Source organism: Dipodomys spectabilis, unplaced genomic scaffold, assembly GCF_019054845.1.
Source record: "Dipodomys spectabilis isolate Male_0828 unplaced genomic scaffold, ASM1905484v1 ptg000004l, whole genome shotgun sequence".
Taxonomy (NCBI): Eukaryota; Metazoa; Chordata; class Mammalia; order Rodentia; family Heteromyidae; genus Dipodomys; species Dipodomys spectabilis.
Window position 1 is genome coordinate 1,524,476 of NW_024870681.1, and position 27,266 is coordinate 1,551,741.

Genomic DNA, 27,266 nt, shown 5'->3' on the forward strand with positions numbered 1-27,266 from the left:
AACAGGCTCACAGCATCTTACTTTGTTTTGTCTATAGTGACAGGAATCAAACTTAGGGTATTGTACATACTAGGCAAGCATTCTTCCAATGAGCTATTGTCTCAGTCCTATCACTGTGGTTTGATTTGCATTTCTCACATAACTGAAGATATTATGAGTACTTTTTTCATGGTCTTATTGTGAAACTATTTGGGAAGCAAATAATGCTCAGTGGTACTGAATTCTTCCATGTTCTCATCTGACATTTATATAACTTTGGAGAACTATTCAAGCCTTTACCCCATACTCTTTTTTTTTTTTTTTTCATTTGAGACAAGCTACAGCTTAGAACTTGCTATGTACCACAGGGTAACCTCAAACTTGTAATCTTCTTGTCTCTACTTCCCAAGTGCCCGGATCACAGGTATGCATTATCAAACTCAGTTCCAATTGCTAATGAGTATGTATTAAAAAAAAAAAAAAACAAACCCAAACACTACGGGGCTGGGAAGGTGGCTCAGTGGTAGAGTGCTTGCCTTGCATGCATGAGGCCATGGATTCAATTCCTCAGCACCACATAAGCAGAAAAAGCCAGAAATGGCACTGTTGCTCAAGTGGTAGAGTGCTAGCCTTGAGCTGAAGAGCTGAGGGACAGCACCCAGGGCCAGAGTTTAGGCCCCATGACCAACAAGAAAAACAAAAACAAAAACAAAAAACCCCAAACACCTGATAGTTTCTTGTAAAATCAAACATATACGCTGTAAAATCTAACCCCTTAGGTATTCACCCAATAAATTAAAACATCATAGTCATAGTCATATAATGACTTGCTATGAATGTTTATAACAAACATATGTGTAGTATCTTCAAATGACAGAGCAAATGTTCAACAGAAGAACAGATATATAAACAGTGGTATAGTCATACAATGGAAAATTACAGCAAAAGGAATGAACTTTGCTGAATACAGTATGTATAAATGCCAAAAACATTAACAAAGAGCAAAAGAGGCCATACACAAAAGGGTATATTCTGTGTGACTGTATTAAAATTTCTTTCTTTAGTTTTTTTGTTGGTCGTGGGGCTTGAACTCTGGGCCTGAGCTCTGTCCCTCAGCTTTTCAGCTCAAGGCGAGCACTCTACCACTTGAGCTACAGCTCCACTTCTGGTTTTCTGGTGGTTTATTGGAGATAAGAGTTTCACGGACTTTCCTGCCCAGGCCGGCTTTGAACCTCGGTCCTCAGATCTCAGCCTTGTGAGTAGCTAGGATTACAGGCGTGAGCCACTGGCACGTAGCTGTATTAAAATTTCTAAACATTCAAAACTAACAATGGGGAAAGCAGAAAATGATGATCATAGAAGTGAAGAACTGACAAAAAAAAACATAAAGAAGGGGCTGGGAAGGTGGCTCAGTGGTAGAGCGCTTGCCTTGCATGCCTGAGGCCCTGGGTTCAATTCCTCAGCACCACATAAGCAAAAAGAAAGAAGCCAGAAGTGGTGCTGTGGCTCAAGTGGTAGAGAGGTAGCCTTGAGCTGAAGAGCTGAGGGATAGCGTCCAGGCCCAGAGTTCAGGCCCCACAACCGGACACCCCCCCCCCCCCCCCCAAATAAAGAAAACTGTGAAACGATACATTTGACATTTTAGGTAATGGTTAAGATAGGTATATATAAATAGAAAAATTTCAAATTGAAAATGTAAAGTCCGTTCATTTCATTGTATGAAGAAAATCCAAGCCAAATTTGAGGAGGGGAAGGGAAAAAACAAATTGTTTAAATAGGGATACAGGTGGACCCATTGCAACAATGAGATGTACAAGTAGTTGTCGAAAACGAACTTTATAACTTTGGTGGGGGGAGGGGGAGGAGAACTAGGTGGGACAGCCTTGTGAGTAGATAGTAGTACAGGTGTGAGCTACCAACACCCAACAAGGACAGGACTGAAAAAAAAATCTACCTACCTTGGCAACTCAGATAAATCAGAAGCCTCCTCCCCCTTTATATATTCTAGTAATGTACCTTTTATATATTAATGTAATTTCTTTGTATCCCTAGTATCCTGTGTCTTGTTTTTGCCGTATTTGTCTGACTAAAACAGCTTTAATACTGTAATGTGTATGTAATGAAAAAAATAATACAAAATTACTGTTTTGGGGAGAATAGGAATAACAGAATATGGCAAATAGTTAAACTTGTCCTTTCCAAACATTCCCCATTTTCTAACTACCCTTCTTACTTCCAGTTCTACTTATGTAAAAATACCATTCCTCATCTCCCCTTGTGCCTAAAATCTAGTAACTTTATAAAAGCTCAAACTATGTTTTATAAATTATTTCTCTAATGCCACTGAATCAAAAATTATCTGGATACATGTTTAGTACCTTGTATTTCTCTTCAGCGTTTAATATATTCTAAAACATGATTTACACATGTCTTAAAGACCTTTTTTTTATTTTTTGCCAGTCCTTGGGCTTGCACTCAGGGCCTGGTCACTGTCCCTGAACTTCATTTGCTCAAGGTTGTCACACTACCACTTGAGCCACAGCATTATTTCTGGCTTTTTCTGTTTATATGGTACTAAGGAATGGAATTCAGAGCTTCAAACATGATAGGTAAGCCCTCTACCACTAAGCCACATTTCCAGCCCTTGAGTACGTTTTTAGTTTAACAGCTCTCATAGTATTTTGCGTATCTTTCTCCTGAGACACTTAAATGTTGAATGAATGCTTTGGAAGACAAACTCAAATACAAAATATAAGATATAGTTATTCTTTTTTTTTTGGTCTGTCATGGAGCTTGAACTCTGGGCCTGGGCTCTGTCTCTGAGCTCTTCAGCTCAAGGCGAGTGCTCTACCACTTGAGCCACAGCATCACTTCTAGTTTTCTGGTGGTTAACTGGAGATAAGAGTCTCCAGGACATTCCTGCCTGGGCTGGCTTTGAACTGTGATCCTCAGATCTCAGCCTCCTGAGTAGCTAGGATTACAGGCGTGTGCTACCAGCGCCCAGCTCAAGATATAATTATACTTAAGTCTACATGTTCAAGTTCTAAAACAAAAAATATAGGTGCTGGTGTCTGAAGTGGTAGTATCTGCCTAAGGACGAGGCCCTGAGTTCAAACCTTAGTACCAATTCACTCAAAATATACACCCAAAATGAAAAAGGTATTTCTTATTAGTGTCTTGGCAATACATACCAATGATGCTGTCCGTATAGTTGCAAAGTGTTCTCGATTACGATAGTGTGATTTATGACGAGATACTTGAGGTGGAGACTGAGGATCTGATGGCCTTGTTCTAAGATCTCCTTCTTCTCTATAATTCTCTTCCTCCTTGACAAACAAAGAGACAATGTCATGTAAGATGAAGCGTTTCTTTGAGGTGTCAAGGGAATTAAAAAGACAATTTTGAAAAAGATAATTTTATCAATAAATCTCAAAGACACAACTTTAAAAAACCAAAATCAGAAACAGCTAGAAGTTACTTCCAGTGTATAAAACAGTACACAAATACATGTGGCTGATTTATATCCCACACAGTATATGAAACTGAAAAGCTGGATAACAATATATTATAAACAAAGATAATAAAACATGTAGTCAATATTCCAAATAGTAATAAAGACAAATTACTCAAGGGTTCTTGGGTGAAGCAATATAGTATAAAACACACACACACACACACACACGCGCGCGTGTGCCAGTGCCCAGCTTCTATATTTTTTAATCAAATAATTAGCTAATGATTTTGAAGGGGACAGGGTCTTACTATATAGCACCCATGCTGATCTTAGACCCATAACATTGAGGTTACAGGAATGTGTTATTTGCCAGGCACTGTAGCTCATGCCTGTAATTCTAGCTATTCAGAAGGTTGAGATCTGAGGAATGAAGTTCCAAGCCAGCACTAGCAGTAAAGTCCATGAGACTCTTATCTCCAAAACTACTCAGAAAAAGCCTGAAAGAGGTAGCACACTAGCCTTGAGCAAAATAAGTACAGATCCAGATTTCAAGCCTCAGGACAGGCAAAAAAAACCCAAAACAAAAAACTATCCTTTTTATTTTGGTGCTAGTCTTGGGGCTTGAACTCAGGGCTTGCATGATGTTCTTGAGCTGTTCTGCTCAAGGTTAGCACTCTACCACTTAAGCCACAGGTCCACTTCCAGCTTTTTGGTGGTTACCTGGAGGTAAAAGTCTCACAACTACCTGAAGTTGTGTTTGAATAGTGATTTTCAGATCTTAGCCTCCTAAGAAGTTAGGATTACAGATGTGAGCCACCACACCCAGTTTTGTAAAACTACCTTTATAATATTCCTGTTATCTATCAGTTAAGCAATAAAAGCTTTGCAAATATTAGAAAAACTAATGCCTCTCCTTGTAGACCTTCTTCTTCTTTTTTTTTTGGCTAGTCCTGGAACTTGAACTTAAGACTTCAAAATTTGCTCAAGGCTAGCACTCTACCACTTGAGCCATAGCACCACTTTTGGTGGTGCTATTCCCAGTCCTACCTTGATTCATTAACTGAAGAACAAGTCAGTGAAGTATCAACTAACTAAAGAAATAATCTGGTCTGGGAAGGTGGCTCAGTGGTAGAGTGCTTGCCTTGCATGCATGAGCCCTTAGTTCAATTCCTCAGCACCATATAAGCAGAAAAAGCCGGGAGTTGGCTGTGGCTCAAGTGGTAGAGCACTAGCCTTGAGCTGAAGAGCTGAGGGACAGTGCCCAGGCCCAGAGTTCAGGCCCACGACTGACCAAAACAAAACAAAAAACTTTTCCTACAGAAAAAAATTCATTAAAAATGTTAGAGAAATAATGGTTGGGGGGGACTGGAGGAGTGACTTGGCAGTATGACCTCTGCCTAGCAAGCATGAGGTCCTGAGTTTAAATCCTAGTATTGCCAATGAATATAAAAAATATTGCCGGGCACCATTGGCTCATGCCCATAATTCTAGCTACTCAGGAAGCTGAGATGGGAGGATCATAGCTTGATGTCCACTAGGACAGAAAGAACCATGGGACTTTTATCTTCAATGAACTTAAGGGAAAAAAAAGTCATAAGTGGAGCTGTGGCCAGGTGGTAGAGTTCTAGCCTCAAGTACAAAAGCTCAGGAATGTGCACTGGAGTTCAAGCTCCCCAGGACCAGCAGGAAAAAAAAAAGTTGTTTTGACATGAATAAAGACACTACTGCTTACCTATCATTTCTAAGAGCTTTTGTGTATTAAAATATGCATAACAAATGTGCTACCTATTTAGTGATTTTAATTGGCATTTGTTACATTTTCATTGTTGGTTTTTCATCATTATTTCCAAAACTTTTTCACCACCTCAAAGAGAAATTCTGTTACAAAAACTCCCATTTGTCCTTTTATTCAGATCATAATAACCTCTAAATTATTTTCCATCTATATGAAGCTACCTAGTCTGCATATTTCATTTAAATTTAATTATACAATATTTGTCCTCTTATATGTATGTCATGTCATTTAGCTTTTGTTTTGGAGATAAGGTCTCACTATGTAGCCCAGGATAACCTCAAGTACACAATCCTCGTGCCTCAGCACCCTATATACAAGGACTGTAGGCCTGTGCTACCATGTGGCATATTTTTTATGTTTATCCATATAATAGCATGTATCAGAACTTCATTCCTTTTTACAGTTCAGTAATATACTGGATGTATATACTATAATTTGTAACCCACTCATCTATACCTAATGTTTTATATAGTACTATAAGCTATTAAGTTACAAAGAAGGCATTTCTATTAAATGCTAAGAATTAGTTACCTAACTTTTCTGTCTTATTTTCTTTCTTTTAATGCTAAGGACAGAATCAAGATTTAAGGCATACTTGGCTTTCTCCCTCAAGGCTGACTCTTATCACTTAAGTCATACCTCCAATTCCCACTTTTTGTTAATTAATTGGAGGTAAAAGTCTCATAGCTTTCTTTTTTTTTGGGGTGGGGGGGGTCCGGTCGTGGGGCCTGAACTCTGGGAACTGGGTGCTATCCCTCAGCTCTTCAGCTCAAGGTTAAAGCTCTACCACTTGAGCCATAGCGCCACTTCCGGCTTTTTTTTTTTTTTTTTTGCTTATGTGGTGCTGAGGAATCGAACCCAGGGCCTCAGGCATGCAAGGCAAGCGCTCTACCACTGAGCCACCTTCCCAGCCCAAGTCTCATAGTTTTCTGCCTACATCGCTTTGAACCTTGATCCTCAGATCTCAGCCTCCTGAGTAGCTAGGATCAGAGGCATGAGCCACTCATGCCTAGCTCATGTAGGTAACTTCAAATAATATGTTGTCCAAAAAGAAATGTACTCTTTACCTGACATGTAACTGTAAATCATCTGTACATCACCTTTATTATAACAATTTACATTTTTCAAAAAATATTACATTTTATATATATATAGAGAGAGAGAAAGAAGGGTAGAGAGAGAGAGAAAGAGAAAAAAGAGAGAAAGAGAAAAAGAGAGAGAGTTTTGTTTTTGTTTTTTTTTTGTCCGTCGTGGGGCTTGAACTCTGGGCCTGGGCGCTGTCCCTCAGCTCTTCAGCTCAAGGCGAGTGCTCTACCACTTGAGCTACAGTGCCACTTCCGGTTTTCTGGTGGTTTATTGGAGATAGGAGTCTCACGGTCTCTCCTGCCCGGGCTGGCTTTGAGCTGCGATCCTCAGATCTCAGCCTCCTGAGTAGCTAGGATTACAGGCGTGAGCCACCAGCGCCCGGCAAGAGAGAAAGAGGGAGTTTTGTTGTGGTTCATGGGGCCTGAACTCTGGGCCTGGGCACAGTCCCTCAGCTCTTCAGCTCAAGGCTAGCACTCTACCACTTAAGTCACAGTGCCACTTACGGCTTTTTCTGCTTATGTGGTACTGAGGAATTGAACCCAGGGGCTCATGAATGCAAGGCAAGCACCCTACCACTGAGCCACCTTCCCAGCCCCAATAATATTTATATTTTTATTCTAAGATTTTAAAATAATTTTCCATTCCTTTAGTTTTTCCAAAATGTTAGTTTTCCAAGCGGAAAAAAAATTAACAAAAGTAATGCTATATATACAAACATTCCAAGCTTGTCAAACTTCAAGTGAAATCTCTTTTAGTGAGATGGAAAAAATGTATTTATAAAAATTGAATTTTTTTCACTGAAATTCAAGTACTTACAGGTTTTAAATGGATAACTGAACTGTTAGACATCACTGTATGGTCTCCCTCCATCATGTCTAGCTCACTCTTGTCATCTGAGGCATCTGGAAGACTGTTAACACTACTGCTTTGGCTGCTGGCACTGATAGACATACTGGGAATAGACTGGTTACTTCCGACACTATTCACTGTTCCTGTCCGGCCAACACCATGGTCTTGCTCCTAAGGAGAAAGAACATATTAAAATATCTTTATTCTTAATTCTTGATTAAAACATCTAGCACACATATTACTTGGTACATAGTTCTTACAAACAAAGTTAGCTGCCCATTGAAAGAAATTCCCTACATTTGTCAAAATTTTACAGAAAAATAAGCAAAGATGCCAACAATTTTTTTTTTTTTGGCTGGTCATGGGGCTTGAACTCTGGGCCTGGGCACTGCCTGAGCTCTTCAGCTCAAGGCTAGTGCTCTACCACTTGAGTCACAGCACCTCTTATGATTTTCTGGTGGTTAACTGGAGATAAGAGTCTCATAGATGTTCCTGCCTGGGTTAGCTTTGAACTGGGATCCTCAGATCTCAGCCTCCTGAGTAGCTAGGATTACAGGAGTGAGTCACCAGCACCCAGCCAACAGGTTAACATTTAAAAAAAAAATGTAATCATTTAAAAAAAGTCAATTAATCAGTTTCATGTGTGTATATATGTACACATGTAAGCACGGGCGCACGGGCGCGCGCGCGCGCACACACACACACACACACAAAACACTAGGGATTAAGCCCAGCACTCTGTGCATGCTATGTAGGTACTGTACTACTGAGTTATATCCTCAGCCTAGTTTGGAGTAATATCCAAACTATAGCTCTTTTCCTATAGTTTTGGGCACATTTAAAAAGTATTTCTATAACGAATCTCATGGGAATAGAAATTTTGCTCATTTCTCAATGATTCTTTTTTTTATTATCAGTTGTGGGGCTTGAACTCTGGGCCTAGGCGCTGTCCCTGCACTCTTCAGCTCAAGGCGAGTGCTCTACTGCTTGAGCTACAATGCCACTTCTGGTTTTCTAGTGGTTTATTGGAGATAAGAGTCTCAAAACCTTCCTGCCTGGGCTGGCTTTGAACCATGATCCTCATATCTCAGCCTCTTGAGTAGCTAGGATTACAGGCATGAGCCATCAGTACCCGGTTTCTCAATGATTCTTGTGGTTAATAAAAACTCTTTCTTTTAAAAGAAAAATCTTAAGCAGGGAACTAGTGGCTTACTCCTGTAATCCTAGTGAGTCATGAGGCTGAAATCTGAGGATCATGTTTCAAAACAGCCTAGGGTAGAAAGTTCCAATTAAAAGTTCACAACACACTTACTTTCAATTTTTGGAAAATTCTTATCTTCCAAAAAGCCAGATGTGAATTGGTAACTCATGCCTATAAGCATAGCTACTCAGGAGGCTGAGATTTGAGACTCAAATTTCAAAGTCAGCTCAAGCAGGAATGTCTGCAAGACTCTTATTTCCAATTAACAACCAAAAAGCTGGAAGTGTAGCTATGGCTCAAGTGGTAGAGCACTAACCTTGAGCAAAATGTTAGGGACAGTGCCCAGGCCCTGAGTTCAAGTCCCAGGAGAGGCACAAAAACAAACAAACGAAATACAGAGATGAGAGTCCTGACTCAAAAGTTAGACCACTAGCCTGGAGTGAAAAGTTAGACCTCTAGCCTCAGTACCTGTTAAAAATAGTAACAATAATAATTAGTAATAATAATAATTTGTTTCAGAAGGTGAAGTGATCTCTCGCTGGAAATCAACAATAAAAAAATCAAAGACTTACAATCCTGACAAGAGCAAAAAAAACTTTTAAAAGATTTAAAGGAAAAACAGCTTTATATTGGGCACTGTTGGCTCAAGTCTCTAATCTTAGCTACTCGGGAGGGTGAGATCTAAGGTTCATAATTGAAAGCCAGCCTGTGCAGGAAAATCTGTGAGACTCTTTTATCTCCAATTAATTAGCAAAAAGCCAGAAGTAGAGGTGTGGCTCAAGTGGTAGTGTCAGCTTTGAGGGAAAAAGCTAGGCAAGAGCATGAAGCTCTAAATTTAAGTACCAGTACTAGCACATAACTCACACAAATAAGATAGCATAACACATAATAACACTTTACATACTTCCTTGTAAGAAAGTTCTCTAACAATTCTATTTCCACTCTCCATAAAATATTATAGAAAGAAACTGGCCTTAAAAAGAAGACTTATAGGGCTGGGAAGGTGGCTCAGTGGTAGAGTGCTTGCCTTGCATGCATGAGGCCCTGGGTTCGATTCCTCAGCACCATATAAGCAGAAAAAGCCAGAAGTGGCACTGTGGCTCAAGTGGTAGAGTACTAGCCTTGAGCTGAAGAGCTGAGGGACAACGCCCAGGCCCATAGTTCAGGCCCCACAACTGGCAAAAAAAAAAAAAAAAGACAAATTTGAATACATGTGTGTGTTTTTACTTTCAATGACTTAACCACAATGAGGTTTGCTTTCCTCATCTGTGAAGTATTTTAGAGCTATCTATCTAGATGGAAGACAATTATTTAGAACTAAAAGGAATCAAGTTTTCTTGTTGTTACAGTAGTTTTATAGTAGCATTACAGTAGCCTAGTAGTTTTATAAATACTGTTTTATTTGGTCAGTTGTGGGGCTTGAACTTAGGGTCTGAGTGTTATCCCTTGAGCTCATTTGCTCAAGGTTAGCACTACTCTACTACTTTGAGCCACAGCTCTATTTCTGGTTTTTGAGTGGTTATTGGAGATAAGAGGCTCATGGGGCTGGGTATGGGTGACTCCTGCCTATAATCCTGGCTACTCAAGAGGCTGAGATCTGAGGATCACTGTTCAAAGCCAGTCCAGGCAGAAATATGTCCATTAAGACTCTTAGCTCCAATATACTTAGAAAAATCTAGAAGTGGCACTGTAGCTCAAGTAGTAGAGTGCTAGCCTTGAGTACAAAGAGGCTCAGGGACAATGCCTAGCCCTGAGTTCAAGCCCTAGGACCAGCCAAAACAAACAAACAAAAAAACCCAAAAAACAAAAATCACCTAAAAACTAAAAAAGAGTTTCACAGGGACTCTTCTGCCTGGGCTGGCTTCAAACTGCAATGCTCAGATCTCAGACTGCTGGGGAGCTAGGATTACAGGCGTGAGCCACCGGTGCCTGGTTTTATAATAATATTTTTTGGGGGTAGAGAGGTCAGTTGTGGGGTTTGAACTTTGGGTCTGGATGTTGTCCCTCAGCTCTTCAGCTCAAGGCTAGTGCTCTACCACTTGAGCCACAGCACCACTTCCGATTTTCTGGTGGTTTATTGGAGATAAAAATCTCATGGTTTTCCTGCCTGGGCTGGCTTTGAACTGTGATCTTTAGATCTCAGCTTCCCTAGTAGTGAGGATTATAGGCATGAGTCACCAGTGCCCGGCTTTATAATAATTTTTTAGTCAACTTTGAGAGTCTACATTTTCAAGTATTTTCAGCATGCCCCATGGAACTTAAATATCCAGTTAGTAAGTGATTTTTTTTTTTTTTGCGGGGGGGGGATGGTCATGGGGCTTGAACTCTGGGCCTGGGTGCTGTCCCTCAGCTCTTCAGCTCAAGGCAAGTGCTCTACCACCTGAGCCACAGCACTACTTCTGGTTTTCTGGTGGTTAATTAGAGATAAGTCTCACAGACTTTCCTGCTTGGGCTGGTTTTGAACTGTAATCCTTAGATCTCAGCCCCCTGTGTAGCTAGGATTACAGGTGTGAGCCACTGGTGCCTGGCCAGTAAATGATTTTTGTGGGTTTTTTTTTTTTTTGGGTCTGGTTGTGGGGCCTGAACTCTGAGCCTGAGCGCTGTCCCTCAGCTCTTCAGCTTTAGGCTAGCACTCTACCCCTTGAGCCACAGTGCCACTTCCAGCTTTTTTCTTTTTGCTTATGTGGTGCTGAGGAATCAAACCCAGGGCCTCATGCATGCAAGGCAAGCGCTCTACCACTGAGCCACCTTCCCAGCCCTTTTGTGGTTTTATTAAAGGGATTCACTGGCTAAGAAATATGAAAGGGACAGCTTGACTGTGTTTATGAGGGTATTTCCAGAAACTATTGCATGAGGGACAGTACATCTAGAATATGGACAGCATCCTCCAACAGGCTATGAGGTTCAGAAAAAAGTGAAAGGAAGCAAGCCCATCAGCCTATGTACAGCCTTGATTTTTCTTGAGCAGGTGCATCTATCACTCCTGCCATTGCCCTTGGACATCAGACTTTCAACATGGACTTAATACTACCAATTGTCCAAGGAGTTTCAAGGGTTTCACCCATTAGCCTGAGGCCACATCATTACCTGTTCCTTTTGGTTTGAGGCTTCTTAGAATGAGCTCTGGCTCTTCATTATGCAGATAGGCATTGAGAAATTTGTCTCAACTCTGATCATGTAAAGCCAATCTCCTTTAATAATTCTATGTATATTCTATTGATTCGCTTCCTTTAGAAAACCCTACCAATAAATAGATTCTTTTAAAAGATTTTTTTTTTTTTTTTTTTTTTTTAACTGGGTGCTGGTTATCTCCAATTAACCACTCAAAAACCACAAGTAGAGCCCTGGCTCAAAGTGGTAGATCATTATAGCCTTGAGCAGAAGAACTCAGGGACAGGACTTCGGCCTGCAAAAAAATAAAGATTTCTTATAGTCTTTATTATACCAATGTGTACTCTAATGTGATTGTGTTTAAAGCATGTGAGCTAGCATGAAATTTTATTTGTAATTGGAATCAAGGAAGAGAAATAAGAGGAAGGGAGAGGGAGAAAAAAAGTAATTACAATTTCAGAACAATTAATATGAAAAATTCTTGGAAAGGCATTTTTATAGAAGGAAAAACACAACAAAGATAACTCAAGATTTGAATTATTTTAGGAATTACCTCTTCTTCTTCCTGTGCTTCTACTGCTGGTCCATTATGTGCCTCTTGAAAAAGGAGTTTCTTCATTTTTCGATACTGCAGATTGTCTAGCTCTCTTACTGCATCCTTAGTCCTTTGAATAAGATCTATTAACACTGTTTCAGGGCGTTCCCGAAGAACAAACATGTGCTAGAGAGGGTAGAAAATAAAATTCAAGTTGAAACTTTTTTTTCAGTTCTATAATCCCAGCCTGTTCTTTAAAAAAAAAAAAAAGCAGCACAGGGGGACTTGAACTCAGGGCTTTATGCTCTTGCTTGGCTTTTTCACTCAAGACTAGTATTCTACCACTTGAGCGTCACTTCACATCAAGCCTTTTGTTGGTTAATTGGAAATCAGAGTTTTCTGCTGAAGCTTGCTTCAAACTACAAAGGTAGGATTACAGGTATGTAGCACCAAAGTTGGGTGACTTAAAAAATCTCGATAAGACACTTAATTTTTTGTTGTTGTTATAAAAGTGATGTACAGAGTACATTTCTTTTTGGACAGTAATAGCTCTTCCCTCAGTCTCTCCCATCCACCCACAAGTTGTATAGTGAAAATACATACTATGGAGCAGGCAAACAAATACTATACATAGATAAGGGATCTAATAACCAAATACCTACCTAGCTCATTGGATCATTACAATATGAATTAAAAGGAATTTTTTACTTATATTAGAAAATTGTAAAGAGCTAGTTACATTTTTCATTTTGGGGGGCAGTACCAGGGTTTGGGCTCAGGTCCTTGTGCTTACCAGACTAGTATACTCTACCAATGAACATTATCTACAGCACTGCTTTTTGCTGCTTATTTAAAGATAGTCCTGGCTGGCCTTGAATTTTGATCTTACCCTCCTGTATAGCTTGGATTATAGGCATGAGCCAATGGCACATTTCCACTTCTTTAGTTTAGCATATATTACTACTAAAAATATTCAGTCTTTGTATACAAAACTAACTTTAATATTTCTAAATTTAAAAGTACACATAGATATTGTTATTTCTCCATCTCCTTTCCTAAATTTGATCATGCTTATTTTTTACTAACATAATTTATGGATACATTAAAGGGCTTTCTTTTTCCTTTTTTGTCTGAAAGTCTTCATTACCACAGATAGTCCAGGCTGCCACAAACACACAATTTATCTGCTTCTCATTCCTTTGTGCTGGGATATGAATCACCATGACTGATTTAGTATGGCTTTTGCTGCTATTTATGAGTATCTACTTACTTTGGCTTTCATTTCTGAGACCTGAGTAGGTGAAGACTACAGGGCATGTACTACCATGACTAACTAAAATAAAAAGAGTATACCTCAGTAATACAGCACTTGTCTAGTATGCACAAATCCCACCAACCCAAGGACTCAGAATATTTATAACTCTAACTCAAGAAAGAAAGAAAAGGGGCTGGGAAGGTGGCTCACTGGTAGAGTGCTTGCCTTGCATGCATGAGGCCCTGGGTTCGATTCCTCAGTACCACATAAGCAGAAAAAGCTGGAAGTGGTGCTGTGGCTCAAGTGGTAGAGTGGTAGCCTTGAGCTGAAAAGCTCAAGGACAGCACCCAGACCCAAAGCTCAGGCACCATAACTGACCAAAAACAAAAAACAAGCCTGGTACATGTCTCTAATAAAGTACTTCTTGCCAGGCGCTGGTGGCTCACGCCTGTAATCCTAGCTACTCAGGAGGCTGAGATCTGAGGATCGCAGCTCAAAGCCAGCCCAGGCAAGAGAGACCATGAGACTCTTATCTCCAATAAACCACCAGAAAACCGGAAGTGGCGCTGTAGCTCAAGTGGTAGAGCGCTCGCCTTGAGCTGAAGAGCTGAGGGACAGCGCCCAGGCCCAGAGTTCAAGCCCCATGACCGACAAAAAAAAAAAATAATAATAATAAAGTACTTCTTTAGGAAATGCTAATTGGGTTCAATCCAATACTGCAAAAATCAAAACAAAACAAAAACCCTAAAACCAAACAATTGCCTTTATATCTAAGAAATGTGTTTCAAGGGCAGAGTGAATGGCTCAGCTGACAGAATGTATACCTACTATTGTGAGGCTCCAAATTCAATCCTCAGTACCAGACACATACTTTTTTTTTTTTTTTGGGTCCGATTGTGGGGCCTGAACTCTGGGCCTGGGCGCTGTCCCTCAGCTCGTCAGCTCAAGGCGAGCGCTCTACTGCTTGAGCCACAGTGCCACTTCTGGTTTTCTAGTGGTTTATAGGAGATAAGAGTTTCACAGACTTTCCTGCCTGGGCTGGCTTTGAACCGCCATCCTCAGATCTCGCATCCTGAGTTGCTAGGATTACAGGTGTGAGCCACTGGCACCTGGCTCACACAACAAGTTTCTAAATACAACAGAATAAAAATTAGGCAAGGCACTAGTGGCTCACACCTATGATCCTAGCTACTCAGGAAGTTGAGATCTTAAGATCATGATTTGAAGCAAGCTGGGCAAGAAAGTCTGTAAGACTTTTTACCTCTTTCAATAAACTACCCCCTAAAAGCAGGAAATAGAACTGTAGTTCTATTAGTGTAGAGCATTAGCCTTGAGCAAGAGAAGTTCAAGGACAGCACCCACACCCTGAGTTCAAGCCCTGGGATTGGCACTAGTACACACATGCACACACATGTGCACACAGACAAATTAGTATTTTAATGGACTAGTGTGTATGCTAAGTGCTTACCTGGCATTCAAAAGACCCTGAATTTTATTTTCAGTACCAAACAATTTAGTATTTTACTAAAACCAGTAAGTACAATTAATCACTAATCAGAATTCAAGAATAACATTATTTAAAATCATTTTTCAAAGATAAAAACAGATTTTTAAATATTATACAGACTGACCTTTAAAAGTTCCTCTGATGTAGGACGATCTTGAGGGATTTTCTGGAGGCAAGAATCTACAAAGTTGCGAAAATAATCAGACCTATTGTAAAGGAAAGTATCAAGTGAACATATTGCTATTTCCATTAAAAACATATCCACAAATCAAGGCACATGCCTACTAATGGGAAGGGGAATAAAAAAAAAGTCAAAGACTACTTTCACACAAAAAAATTAATCTAAGATAATCAATGAATCTTATCAAATTCCAAATTTTCCATTCACAAATCCTGGGGCTAGAACTATAGATCCAGAATAGTGTGCTTAGCATATACAAGGCCCTGGGTTCAAGCCCTGAAACATATATACAAACATAAACACACATCTGTTCCCACATATTTAAACACCAGAATTCATTCAATAAACAAAAAGAAGGAAACTTATTTACTTTTAATACAAATCCAGAATGGTTATGTCTTGTTTTCTTTTTTCCTTTCCCTAAGCCACTTCTCTTTCTTATATGCCCTTGTATCATAGAGCATGTTTTAGAACATTATCTACTCTGGAGAGTTGTTTTTGTATTTTTTGTTGTTGTTGTTGGTCATAGGGTTTGAACTCAGGGCCTGGAAACTGCCCACAGCTTTATGTGCTCAAGGCTTGCTCTCTACCCCTGAGAACTACAGCTCTAATTCCACGTTTTGTTCTGGTTAACTGAAGATAAAAGGCTCATGGACTTTCCTGGCTTTAAACTGGTCCTCAGATCTCAGACTGCTGAGTAGCTAGGATTACAGGTGTGAGCCACTGGTACCCAACTAATTACATTTTTTTAAGTACCCCTATTTATATATCAATTTGTAAATCTTGAAGTGTATATTAAGTATGCTAGACATTTCCTTAGAAATTCTCAAATGCTAAGTAAATCTGAAGAATTAATGTTCTATTATAAATTTTTACCACCCATACTAAAATTGTCACTCATTTCTCCACTAACTTTGTGCATGGAGGGGGAGTGTGTGCATGCGTCACTACTGGGGCTTGAGCTCAGGACCTCTCAAGCACTCACTTGGCTTTTTACAATCAATCCATCACTTAAGCCACACTTCCAATTTCAACTTTTTGTTGGTTAATTGAAGAGACTTTGCCTGAGTTGGCAAAGTTCTCAACCACCTGGGTAGCTAGATTACAGGCTTGAGCCCCTGGTGCCTGGATAGCCTCCACAAACTTCATCACATGAATGAACTTATTTTTATCAAACCATAGATGCACTAAATGATCAAGGACATCTGAATAACATTTAATTATAACTAAAATGATCTCAAAGTTTTTAATTACCTGATTACTTTGAAAAAGTCAAATTACTTTACCTATGGATTTTTTTTTTTTGGGGGGGGGGATACAGATAGCCTTGGGACTTGAACTCAGGGTCTGCATGCTGTCCTTTAGCCTATTTGCTCAAGGATAGTGTTTTGCCACTTGAGCCATACCTCCAATTTTGGTATTTCTGGTGGTTAATTGGATATAAGAACCTCAAAAGGCTTTCCTGCCTGGACTGGCTTTTAACTATAATCCTCTGATCTCAGCTTCCAGAGTAGCTAGGAATGAGCCACCCACACCTGGTTATGTTTTTGGTTTTGGGTTTTTTTTTTTTTTTTTTTTTTGGGGGGGGGAGGTCAGTTGTGGGGCTTGCGCACTGTCTGAGCTCTCTCACACAAAGCACTCTACCAATTTGAGCCACAGTGCCACTTCTGGCTTTCTGGTAGTTTATTGGAGCTGAAAGTCTCATGGACTTTCCTGACCAGGCTGGCACAGAACCACAATCCTCAGATCTCAGCCTCCCAAGCAGCTAGGATTATAAGCGTGAGCCACTGGCAACTAGCTTATCTGTATTTTATACTATATACATTCTAAACAATTCATTACTATGGGTTGTAACAATTTATACACTTAAACTATAAAATATTTAAAGTTTTGGTATATTTATTGTATGATTAGGGTTGTATGTGTTCCAAAAGTTTAAAGGAAACTTTTGTAAAATCCATGTTACATTATTTATCTTTTATATCTGAACTGTCTTTTATAGTTATGTAATGAAGACATGAATATTAAAGGTAAAAATAAACCTAATTAAAAACTTCTTCAAGTAGTACATTTTATCTATATAAAATCAAATTATTTTGATAATGGATTATGTAAAACATTTCATTTATACAATGTTTAGCAGTATCTCTTAGCAATACTCACCATTCATTAGACTGTAGTGTAGGGGATTCATTTTGGGCTATGTGATATAAGGCACTCATTGCATTCATATTAAATAAAGGAGGCTTCCTTTCCGCTGTAAAAGAAAGGAAACTTTCCTGTTAAAATAGGAATTATATAAGGGCACTCAAGTAAGTATATGAAAACACATTTTCTGTTGAAAACAGACAAATATACCAAAAAAAAAAAAAAAAAAGCCACACCAAATACAAAGTACTTTTTCAAGTGAACCAATTAATAAGTTACTGAGATGGGCATAGGTGGCTCACACCTGTAATCCTAGCTACCCAGGAGGTTGAGATCTGAGGATTGCAGCTCAAAGCCAGCCCGGGCAGGAAAGTTTGTGAGACTCTTATCTCCAATTAACCACCAGAAAACTGGAAGTGTTGCTGTGGCTCAAGTGGTAGAGTGCTAGCCTTGAGCCAAAATGCTCAGGGACAGCACCCAGGCCCAGAGTTCAAGCCCCATGACTGACCAAAAAAAAAAAAAAAAGAATAAAATACTTGTCTGATGCCCTATAATCCTTAAATGTGTAAGGGGTTTGGGTTTGTTTTAGCAGTACTGGGGTTTGAACTCAGGGTTTTGAATTTGCTAGGCAGGCACTCTAACATTTGAGCCATGCCCCTAGCCCTTGTTTGTTTTGCAGGTAGGATCCTACCTTTTGGTCTCACTGGTCTCAGACTCTGATACTCTTACTTAAGGCCTCCTGCCTGGGACTACAGGTATGCCACCATACCCAGTTACAATTAAATGGGGACCAGCTAACTTTTTTTCCCAAGATAACGTAGAACCATGATTCTTCAGATCTCCACCTTTTGAGTACCTAGAATTATATCCATGAGCTACTGTGCCCGGTCTTGAATGTTTATTCCTTACAAATGAGAACATTTTCCTAAAGAACCATATTATATCCACTAAATTAAGACAATTAATGTTGAAATAAAATATCCTCTAATTGCCAAACCCTACTCAAGTTTCATTCCAATGTCCCAAAAATATTCTATGAAGCAAAATGAGATTTGACCAATTGTTTTCTTAAAATGACTTGCTCATTTTGAGTTGCCAAACTTAAGGACAAAAATTAACCATATTTCCCTATTATCCTTTAACATCTAAAAATCTGTAGTGATTTGGCCTCATTCCTTTTTTCTTTTTTTTTTGTCAGTCCTGGGGCTTGAGGTGGCACATAATTTCTGGCGGTTGTTACTGACAGAGTTCATTTTGATCACTTAAAATTGTGTCTACCAGAGTTCTTCATGGTAAAGTTTCTCTTTTTCTCTGTGTACTTAAGAAATATCTTATGAGCTTGGAACCAGTAGTTTATACCTACAATCTTAACTGTTCAAAAAGCTGAGATCCAATGAGTCACATTTAAAGCCAGCCTTTGAAGAAAAGTCTGCATGACTCCACTTCAAAAATAACCAGCCAACAAGCTAGATTGGAGGCATGGTTCAAGTGGTAAAATGTCAATTTTACAACTTGCAGCAAGTGCAAGGCCATGAGTATAAACACCAGTATGGCAAAAACAGTTTATTTATAAAAGCTGGCTTCTGTGTCTTTTGGACGTGACTTCATTATTTGATTACTTTCCTGCATCCTGGTCCACTAAGATGTTTCGGGATCAGTATGTACTTTCCAACAACCCTAGAACCTGGATTGACTATTTCTTCAAAGAGCATGGCACTATGTATTGTGTTACTGGGGTGTCACTGCTCTCAGAACCTCCATTTACACGCATAAATACAAATTAAACATTTATATTTATTGAAATAAATAAGAATCATTATAATGTATCAAATTCTAACACCACAGTATTTTAATTTCCTCTTTTCTTATTTGTAAGGATCTCCTCTAACAATGATAAACTTTGTTCTCACTGTACTTACTATATTTTTTAATTTAATTCATTCTTTCTTATGTAACCAAACACCCATCTTTGCCACCATTCTTTCCAAAATGTCCTCTTTACTCTGTTCAATTCTGAATCCCCATTCCATTTCACCAAACAATGTGAATGCTTTCTTCATACATTGTTTCTAATACCACACCCAAACCAGGTCACTTCTTGCAGAGGTTCCCTTCATTAGGGAATTCTCTAGATATTATTAGGCTTTGTTACTTGCTAGACTGACCCTAAATATGGATACCCGCTTTAGACACTGGCTCTATTTAATGGGAAGTTCCCCTGTGCTTTCACTTCCTCATCCCCCCCTTAGGTTCTAATAATTCTTGGTTAAGCCACCTTCATGCATGAATGCCTTAGTCAACTGACTAGGCCTCTGAATCTCTACACCGGATCAGACTCTTGTTTATGTACACTTGCCAATTTCTGATTTCTCATAACAGGCTATCAAAAATCTACTCATTTGAACTCTAAGATCTACCAAGGGGCTACCATGGTTCATCAACTGATAGGGATACCTAACCTATTCTGTCTTATCCAGTGGCTTTAAGATTTAATTGTTTTGGGAAGAACACAGCGGTACTGAAGAAATTCTGAATGAATAGAACAACTAATTTATCTGTTTCTATAATTATTGAGGTCTTTATTTGGCAGATCCAATTGACATTTCAGTCAAAATATTTTACTGTTTTGCCGGGCGCTGGTAGCTCACACCTGTAATACTACCTACTCAGGAGGCTGAAATCTGAGGATCGAGGTTCAAAGCCAGCCTGGGCAGGAAAGTTCGTGAGATTCTTATACCAATAAGCCACTCAGAAAACAGGAAGTGGTGCTGTGGCTCAAGAGCGCTAGCCTTGAGCTGAAGAGCTGAGGGACAGTGCCCAGGCCCAGAGTTCAAGCCCCACAACCGACAAAAACAAAAAAAATTATTTTACTGTTCTGTTATTCTATGTTTTGAAACTAACAACCCTCCTATCTCTAAATTCAGGCCTGGAATACAAGTATGCACCTTCAGGCTTGTCTCTACCTCCAATTCTAATTTTAGCTACTACTAAACTCGTGTGTGTGTGTGTGTGTGTGTGTGTGTGTGTCTGTATGTCTGTCTTAAACTCTGTGTGTGTGTGTGTCTGTGTGTCTGTATGTCTGTCTTAAACTCTGTGTGTGTGTGTGTGTGTGTGTCTGTGTGTATCTGTCTGTCTGTCTGTCTTAAACTCAGAGCCTTACTCCCTTAATTATTCTGCTCAAGGCAGGAGCTCTACCACTTGAGTCATACCTCTACTTCTATCCTTTCCTTGGTTACTTGGAAATAAGAAGTCTCTCAAGCCATGTAATCCTAGCTACTCAGGAGACTGAGATCTGAGGACTATAGTTCAAAGCCAGCCCAAGCAGGAAACTCTTATCTCCAATTAATGATGAAAAAAGCCAGAAGTTCAAGCCCCATGACCGGCAAGAAAAAAAAAAATCCCAAAAGAAGAGATCATTTTATATATGCTTATATTGAAAAATAATCATAAAAGGCAAGGCAAATGGCCTCAAATGTTACCATTTTCCCTTTGTCTCATAATCAAAAGAGTGATGACTTAGTATCTACCTAGGAAGTAGTGCTAAAAATCCTCAGTTAACTGTTTACTTGGCTCACTTAACAGTGGAAATGTAAGTTATAATATTTTCCTGCTTTAGCATACTTCTGCTTACAAGCAATAGAATGTGTACATAAAACAAAAACTGCTATAGTAAACTGAATCCAGTCTCTTTCCCTAACTGCAATAATCTATTATGGTAGTTTATTTATTTATTTTTTGCCAGTCTTGGGGACTGAACTCAGGGCCTAGGCATTGTCCCTGAGCTTCTTTTGCTCAAGGCTAGCACTCTACCACTTAAGCCACAGTGCCACTTCTGGCTTTTTTTGTTGTTGTTGTTGGTCATGGGGCCTGAAATCTGGGCCTGGGTACTGTCCCTCAGCTCTTCAGCTCAAGGCCAGCGCCCTACAACTTGAGCTACAGCACCACTTCCAATTTTTTATACTATGTGGTACTGAGAAATCGAACCCAGGGCCTCATGAATTCAGGACAAGCACTACCACTGAACCACCTTCCCAGCCCAGTTCTGGCTTTTTGTTTATGTGGTACTGAGGAATTGAGCCCTGGCCTTCTGCCACTAAGCCACATTCCCAGTCCTCTATGGTAGTTTCTATACCTACTGATACAGTCCCTATTTTATATATCAAAAACAAAAAAGCAAATAAAAACTGTTAGAATATGCTATATAGCCTGATACTTAATTTCCATATCTAACTCAAAGTTATAAAAACCCTAGCTAGGAGTAACTGATAAATATTTTAGAGACCTTCTACAGATAGTACATTTAAGAATTAAAGCATGTTGTAGGCTTTTTTCCCCCACCAGTCATGGGGCCTGAACTCTGGGCCTGGGTGCTGTTCCTCAGCTCTTCAGCTCAAGGCAAGCACTCTATCACTTGAGCCACAGCGCCATTTCCAGCTTTTTCTGCTTATGTGGTACTGAGGAATTGAACCCAGGGCCTCATGCATGCGAGGAAAGCACTCACTCTACCACTATGCCACTTTCCTAGCCCTGTTCTATGTGTTTAACAAATAATAGCACAAGAAAATTTTTTTTAACTTAACATCAAATATATATATGATCTATCTATATATATATATTATACACATTATATATATATATATATACACATATATACCAGATAGCCAAAATAAAAACTTGAGCAGATTTATTGTTCCCCTTAGGAACTGACATACAAATATAAGATTAAAATATGGTATGGTAACTATAGTAGAACACTGATCAAACTTAATACTAAGTAATGAAGAAAAATGCTTACCTAATTCAATACATGTTATTCCAAGAGACCATACATCAACTTTGCCATCATATTGTCCTTCATCCATGGCTAAAATTACTTCTGGAGCCATCCTAAGATACATAAGTTCATTTAAATTAATACTAATGAAAAAGTATATTATCGTTCAGAATGTAAGAATTGTCTATATGGAGAATATGGTTTGAATGTTAATATGTAAACAGAAGATTTTTATAATGGGAAATAACTACATTAAAATTTTAAGGTAAATATTTAGCAATATATATACTGTCTAAGATTCATTCTCATCATCTGTCATTATCATGTAACAGAATCCCAAAAGAATTCTAGAGCAGGGTTGTCTCAGGATTTCACTACAGACGTCTAAGGTTTGAGTGAAATACTGAATTTTTCCAGCTAGCAATAAATACTGTCAGCTCTTTTCCTTGATGCGACAACCTCATTTACTTTAATTTATTTAAGAAATATTTGCCATACTAACCAAAAAAGAAGAGCAATAGTTTGTGTGGCTCCCTATGCCAATTAAAAATGTTCGATGAGGGTCTGGGAAGGTGGCTCAGTGGTAGAGCGCTTGCCTTGCATGCTCGAGGTCCTGGGTTTGATTCCTCAGCACCACATAAGAAAAAAGAAAAAAGCCGGAAGTGGCACTGTGGCTCAAGTGGTAGAGCACTAGCCTTGAGCTGTAGAGCTGAGGGACAGCGCCCAGGCCCAGAGTTCAGGCCCCACGACTGGACCCCCCCCCAAAAAAAAAGTGTTCGATGATAAAAGTAGGTAGAACAGCTTACAATTCGATCACACAATTATCAATTTCATAAGTATCTTAGTTACAAAATAAAACACTAAAACACTAATTCTTTTCTAAAGCTAAGTTTAAAATTCTTCTTTTTTTTTTTTGGTTGGTCATGGGGCTTGAACTCTGGGCCTCAACACCGTCCCTCAGCTCTTCAGCTCAAGGCTAACACTCTACCACTTAAGCCACTGTGCCACTTCTGGTTTTCTGAGTGGTTTATTGGAGACAGGAATCTAATGGACTTTCCTGCCTAGGCTGGCTTTGAACCGTGATCCTCAGATCTCAGCCTCCTGGGTAGCTAGGATTGTAGGCATGAAGCCATTGGCACCCGGCTAAAATTCTTGACAGTACCTTACATTTGATATATATATTTTTTTTTTTTTTTGGCGGGGGGGTCCGGTCATGGGGCTTGAACTCTGGGCCTGGGCGCTGTCCCTCAGCTCTTCAGCTCAAGGCTAGCACTCTACCACTTGACCCACAGCACCACTTTCGGCTTTTTTTCTTTTTGCTTATGTGGTGCTGAGGAATAGAACCCAGGGCCTCATGCATGCAAGGCAAGCGCTCTAACACTGAGCCACCTTCCCAGCCCCTATATTTTATATTAAGTATAGATGAGCACATAAATGAGCTGTTTCACTAGGACTAGTGGCCAGTCCCAATTAACGTATGTTTCTAATTCTTGTGTTCCAAATACACTATATAGAAATTAACAAGTATGTCAATAAATCATTTCCAATTGTCAATAATTGGGTGTTTCACAAATTTTCTTTAACGTATGAGTTAAGTTTAGGATATTACCAAGTTAATTAGTTAAAAATAGTTTTGTGGAGTCTTTTTATTGAAGGACTTTTCAGAGCCTTTAAATGTCTAATATTAATAATTACTTTGTTTTTTTTTTTTTTTGGGTCTGGTCGTGGGGCCTGAGCTCTGGGCCTGGGCACTGTCCCTCAGCTCTTCAGCTCAAGGCTAGCGCTCTACCACTTGAGCCACAGCGCCACTTCCAGCTTTTTTCTTTTTGCTTATGTGGTACTGAGGAATCAAACCCAGGGCTTCATGCATGCAAGGCAAGCACTCTACCACTGAGCCACCTTCCCAGCCCCTAATATTAATAATTTCTAAAGGGGAGAATCATTAAACTTTATTCTCTTATAGAATTCATTTTCAGGTTTTTCCAGTTATTCATACTCCTATGTCAGTCCTTAGTTGTTGGATTCTGTGTACAATTGGACTAAAAGAGTGATGGCCCTGCTAGGATGAAACCTTTTGATTGTTGATGAAATTGAATCATGAAACTAAGCACTAAAGAATAGAACACAGGTCCATGAAACAATTATAGATAGATGTTCAGAAAATAACTCTGATGGACAAAGAACCTATATAGCTAGAAACATCAAGTATTTGAACAAATAACATTTGATATTTTATTCTACCAGACAGCTTACCTCTGGATACATTACATTACTTGTGTATGTTAAACTTAAGGTGAAATCTAAGGAAAGAGGGGCTGTTGCAGAAATAGAGGAAAAGGATGTGGCTGTGGCAGAGAAGAGGGGGTTCTAGGCCATAATGACTCTCAAGATAATTGTTTCATTGCTAGGTACTGGTGGCTCATGCCTATAATCCTAGCTACTCAGAAGTCTGAGATCAGAGGATCATGGTTTGAAGTCAGCCCAGGCAGGAAAGTCTGTGGGACTCCTGTCTCCAACTAGCCATTCAAGCTAGAAGTGGCACTGTGACTCAAATGATAGAGTGCTAGCCTTTGGCAAAAGGAGCTCATAGTCAGTGCCAAAGCCCTGAGTTCAAGCTCTAGGACTGCCACTCCCCACAAAAAGAAAACTGTCTCAAAGTGGTAAGGCATTTGGTATTTTTTTCATATAAGGTTTGTCATTTTTTTGATACACAAATGAGAGGAAAAAAAAAACCTCATTTTTATAGCCAGGAGATAGATTTTATATGCATGCATCATATAGAAAGAGAAAGACACAGACACAAAGGTTCTGTACAAAAATGTTTGGTCATGGGCTGGGGAGGTGGCTCAGTGGTAGAGCGCTTGCTTTGCATGCCTGAGGCCCTGGGTTCGATTCCTTAGCACCACATAAGCAAAAAGAAAAAAAAAGCCGGAAGTGGCACTGTGGCAAGTGGTAGAGCGCTAGTCTTGAGCTTAAGAGCTGAGGGACAGCGCCCAGGCCCAGAATTCAGGCCCCACGACCGGACGCAAAAAAAAAAAAAAAAAAAAAAAATGTTTGGTCATTTATAGTGGTGGTTTTCAGGTTTGTTGATTCATTTAATTCCTAGAATAAAAGCTTTTTATCTTCTTGTACACTTTATCTATATAGTTGCAAAATATTTATATCATATATATTATTTATTGTATGTATGTTTTAATGATACTCAAAACTGGAAGCTTTAGAACTGGTTCATTCAATTTATTAAAAACAGTACCACATTATTTAATTAGTAAAATTAATCTTCAGGTCCTACTGATCAGACAAACAGGAATAGTCTGTCACTTTCTGTCAGAAAAAGTCTGACTTCATTTCTCAATGCAAATAAAACATGTTAAACATGTCCTTACAACAATTGTCTCAAGGCTAAATTCTGCACTGGTTGAGGTAGAAGGAAAAAGAATGGAGAGATGGAGTTATTGAAACATTTTTTTAAAATGGACTAAAATTAAAATGAAAAGAGTAAAATAACAAAGAAGACAGTATCTTGACATGAGATTATGCCCTGATGGTTCTCAAATTGTGTCTCGATTTTATATCCCCGAGCAACACACCATTATAATATTTCGAATGGGTAAGCCTTTCTTTTATAAAGTAGAAGGAAAATTTCAAAGATCGGCAGGAAAGAAGATGTAGTGGACCTAAGTCATCACTCTCTGAATTTATAAAGAGAGTACATATGGAAGTTACATATCTGAAAAATTACTCTTCTAAATTTTGCTGACATACATATGAAGTTATTTACAGATGAACTTAGATGATGTCTAGGATTTCCTTCCAAATAATTTATTCTTGAAATAACACTGAAAAGAGATGTAACTCCTCTGTAAGGTATTTTCACAATTAAAAGAAAAAAAAAGAAATAATACTGAAAAGTCAAAATGAAACAGAAAAACAAAAAACCCTCCAAACCAGCAAGTCATTTTTAAGTACTCTCAATGTTAAAATCAGTGACACACAATAAATTAAATTTAAAGAAAACATACTCATGTAACTGTAACCCCTCCTCTGTACAGTATTCTCACAATAAAAAACTTATTAAAAAAAATCATACAAATCACTACTTAGCATGTTTATCTTGTTCTTCACTTGAATGTGATTTTTTTTGACTCTCATATCCAATGAAATTAAGATAGCAATAGGAAAGCAAAGAAAGAATAAAGGGAAAAGGACAAGAAAAAAACAGAAGATGTAAAGGAGACATAAAATGTCCAAAATGGCAACAATACAACATTTGGAAAAACAACTGTAATCACACATTTCCTATTTCAGTTATGAGGATCAATATCAGATAGGGCGCTTCTTACCAATATGGTGTTCCCACAAAAGAATTGGCAGGGGATGCCATGGAAGCAGATCCAAAATCAGCAAGTTTCACCTGGCCTGGTTCTGTCAGAAGGATATTTCCTGCTTTAATATCTCTGGATTTAAGAAACACAGAAAATTACTTATCTTCCCTTCACTAAACTATGTTCAAAATAATAAAAACTGATTAAGAATTTGTAAGGGAATAAAAATAATCAAGTGCTACAATAATTTCACAATTGTGAAAATGAATTCAGATAACAAAAAATGCCCAAGTCAAATAAATATAGAGTAAACATGTTATAAAAGAGAAGACAACTGTAAAAAAGACAAAAATCAGGTACTTAGGGAGGGCAGTTGAGGTGGGATTTTGAGAGGGGATGAGCCTGATGAAAGTACATGGTATGCAAATACAGACAATTCAAAAGGAATCCCCACCTTTGGACAACTGATAGTAACAAAAAGTGTGGGGGACAAAAAAAGAAATCAGATACTTACAAAATATGGTCTATATTTGAGTTTCTATCAATACAAACAATGGTTTTAATTGACTAAAAATCCCTGTACAACATGAAAAATTCCTAAGTATAATATTTAACTTAAAATTTTAAAAATGAGCCAGGCACTGGTACTCAAGCCTGTAATCCTAGCTACTCAGGTGGCTGAGATCTGAGGACTGCCATTCAAAGCAATTCCACTCAGGAAAGTCTGTGAGACTCTAATAAAACCACTGGAAAATCAGAAGTGGAGCAGTGGCTCAAGCAGTAGAGTGATCACCTTGGGCTGAAGAGCACAGGGACAGTGCCCAGGCCCAGAGTTCAAGCCCCACAACTGACAAAAAACAAAAAAAAATAAAAATTAAAAAAACGTTGATCAAAATGCACTGTACCCTTAAACGAGTTTTATACAGCTATGTAATGATAACAAAGATATATAGATATAGATATGTAATTTTTTTTTTCGCGTCCGGTCTTGGGGCCTGAACACTAGTCCTGGGTGCTGTCCCTCAGCTCTTCAGCTCAAGGCCAGCACTCTACCACTTGAGCCACA

General features: G+C 38.9%; 1 protein-coding gene across 1 annotated transcript in view; it reads right to left on the reverse strand.

Moving 5' to 3' along the window:
• Positions 1 to 27,266, reverse strand: part of Taok1 (TAO kinase 1) — a 114,205-nt gene that overhangs the window by 35,999 nt on the left and 50,940 nt on the right. Inside the window, exons 7-13 of the mRNA XM_042691241.1 lie at positions 26,219 to 26,332; positions 21,897 to 21,988; positions 17,117 to 17,210; positions 14,897 to 14,978; positions 12,029 to 12,196; positions 7,131 to 7,334; positions 3,171 to 3,305 (exon numbers count right to left, since the gene is read on the reverse strand). Coding sequence (XP_042547175.1) covers positions 3,171 to 3,305; positions 7,131 to 7,334; positions 12,029 to 12,196; positions 14,897 to 14,978; positions 17,117 to 17,210; positions 21,897 to 21,988; positions 26,219 to 26,332 — 889 coding nt within the window. The remainder of the gene's footprint in view (positions 1 to 3,170; positions 3,306 to 7,130; positions 7,335 to 12,028; positions 12,197 to 14,896; positions 14,979 to 17,116; positions 17,211 to 21,896; positions 21,989 to 26,218; positions 26,333 to 27,266) is intronic.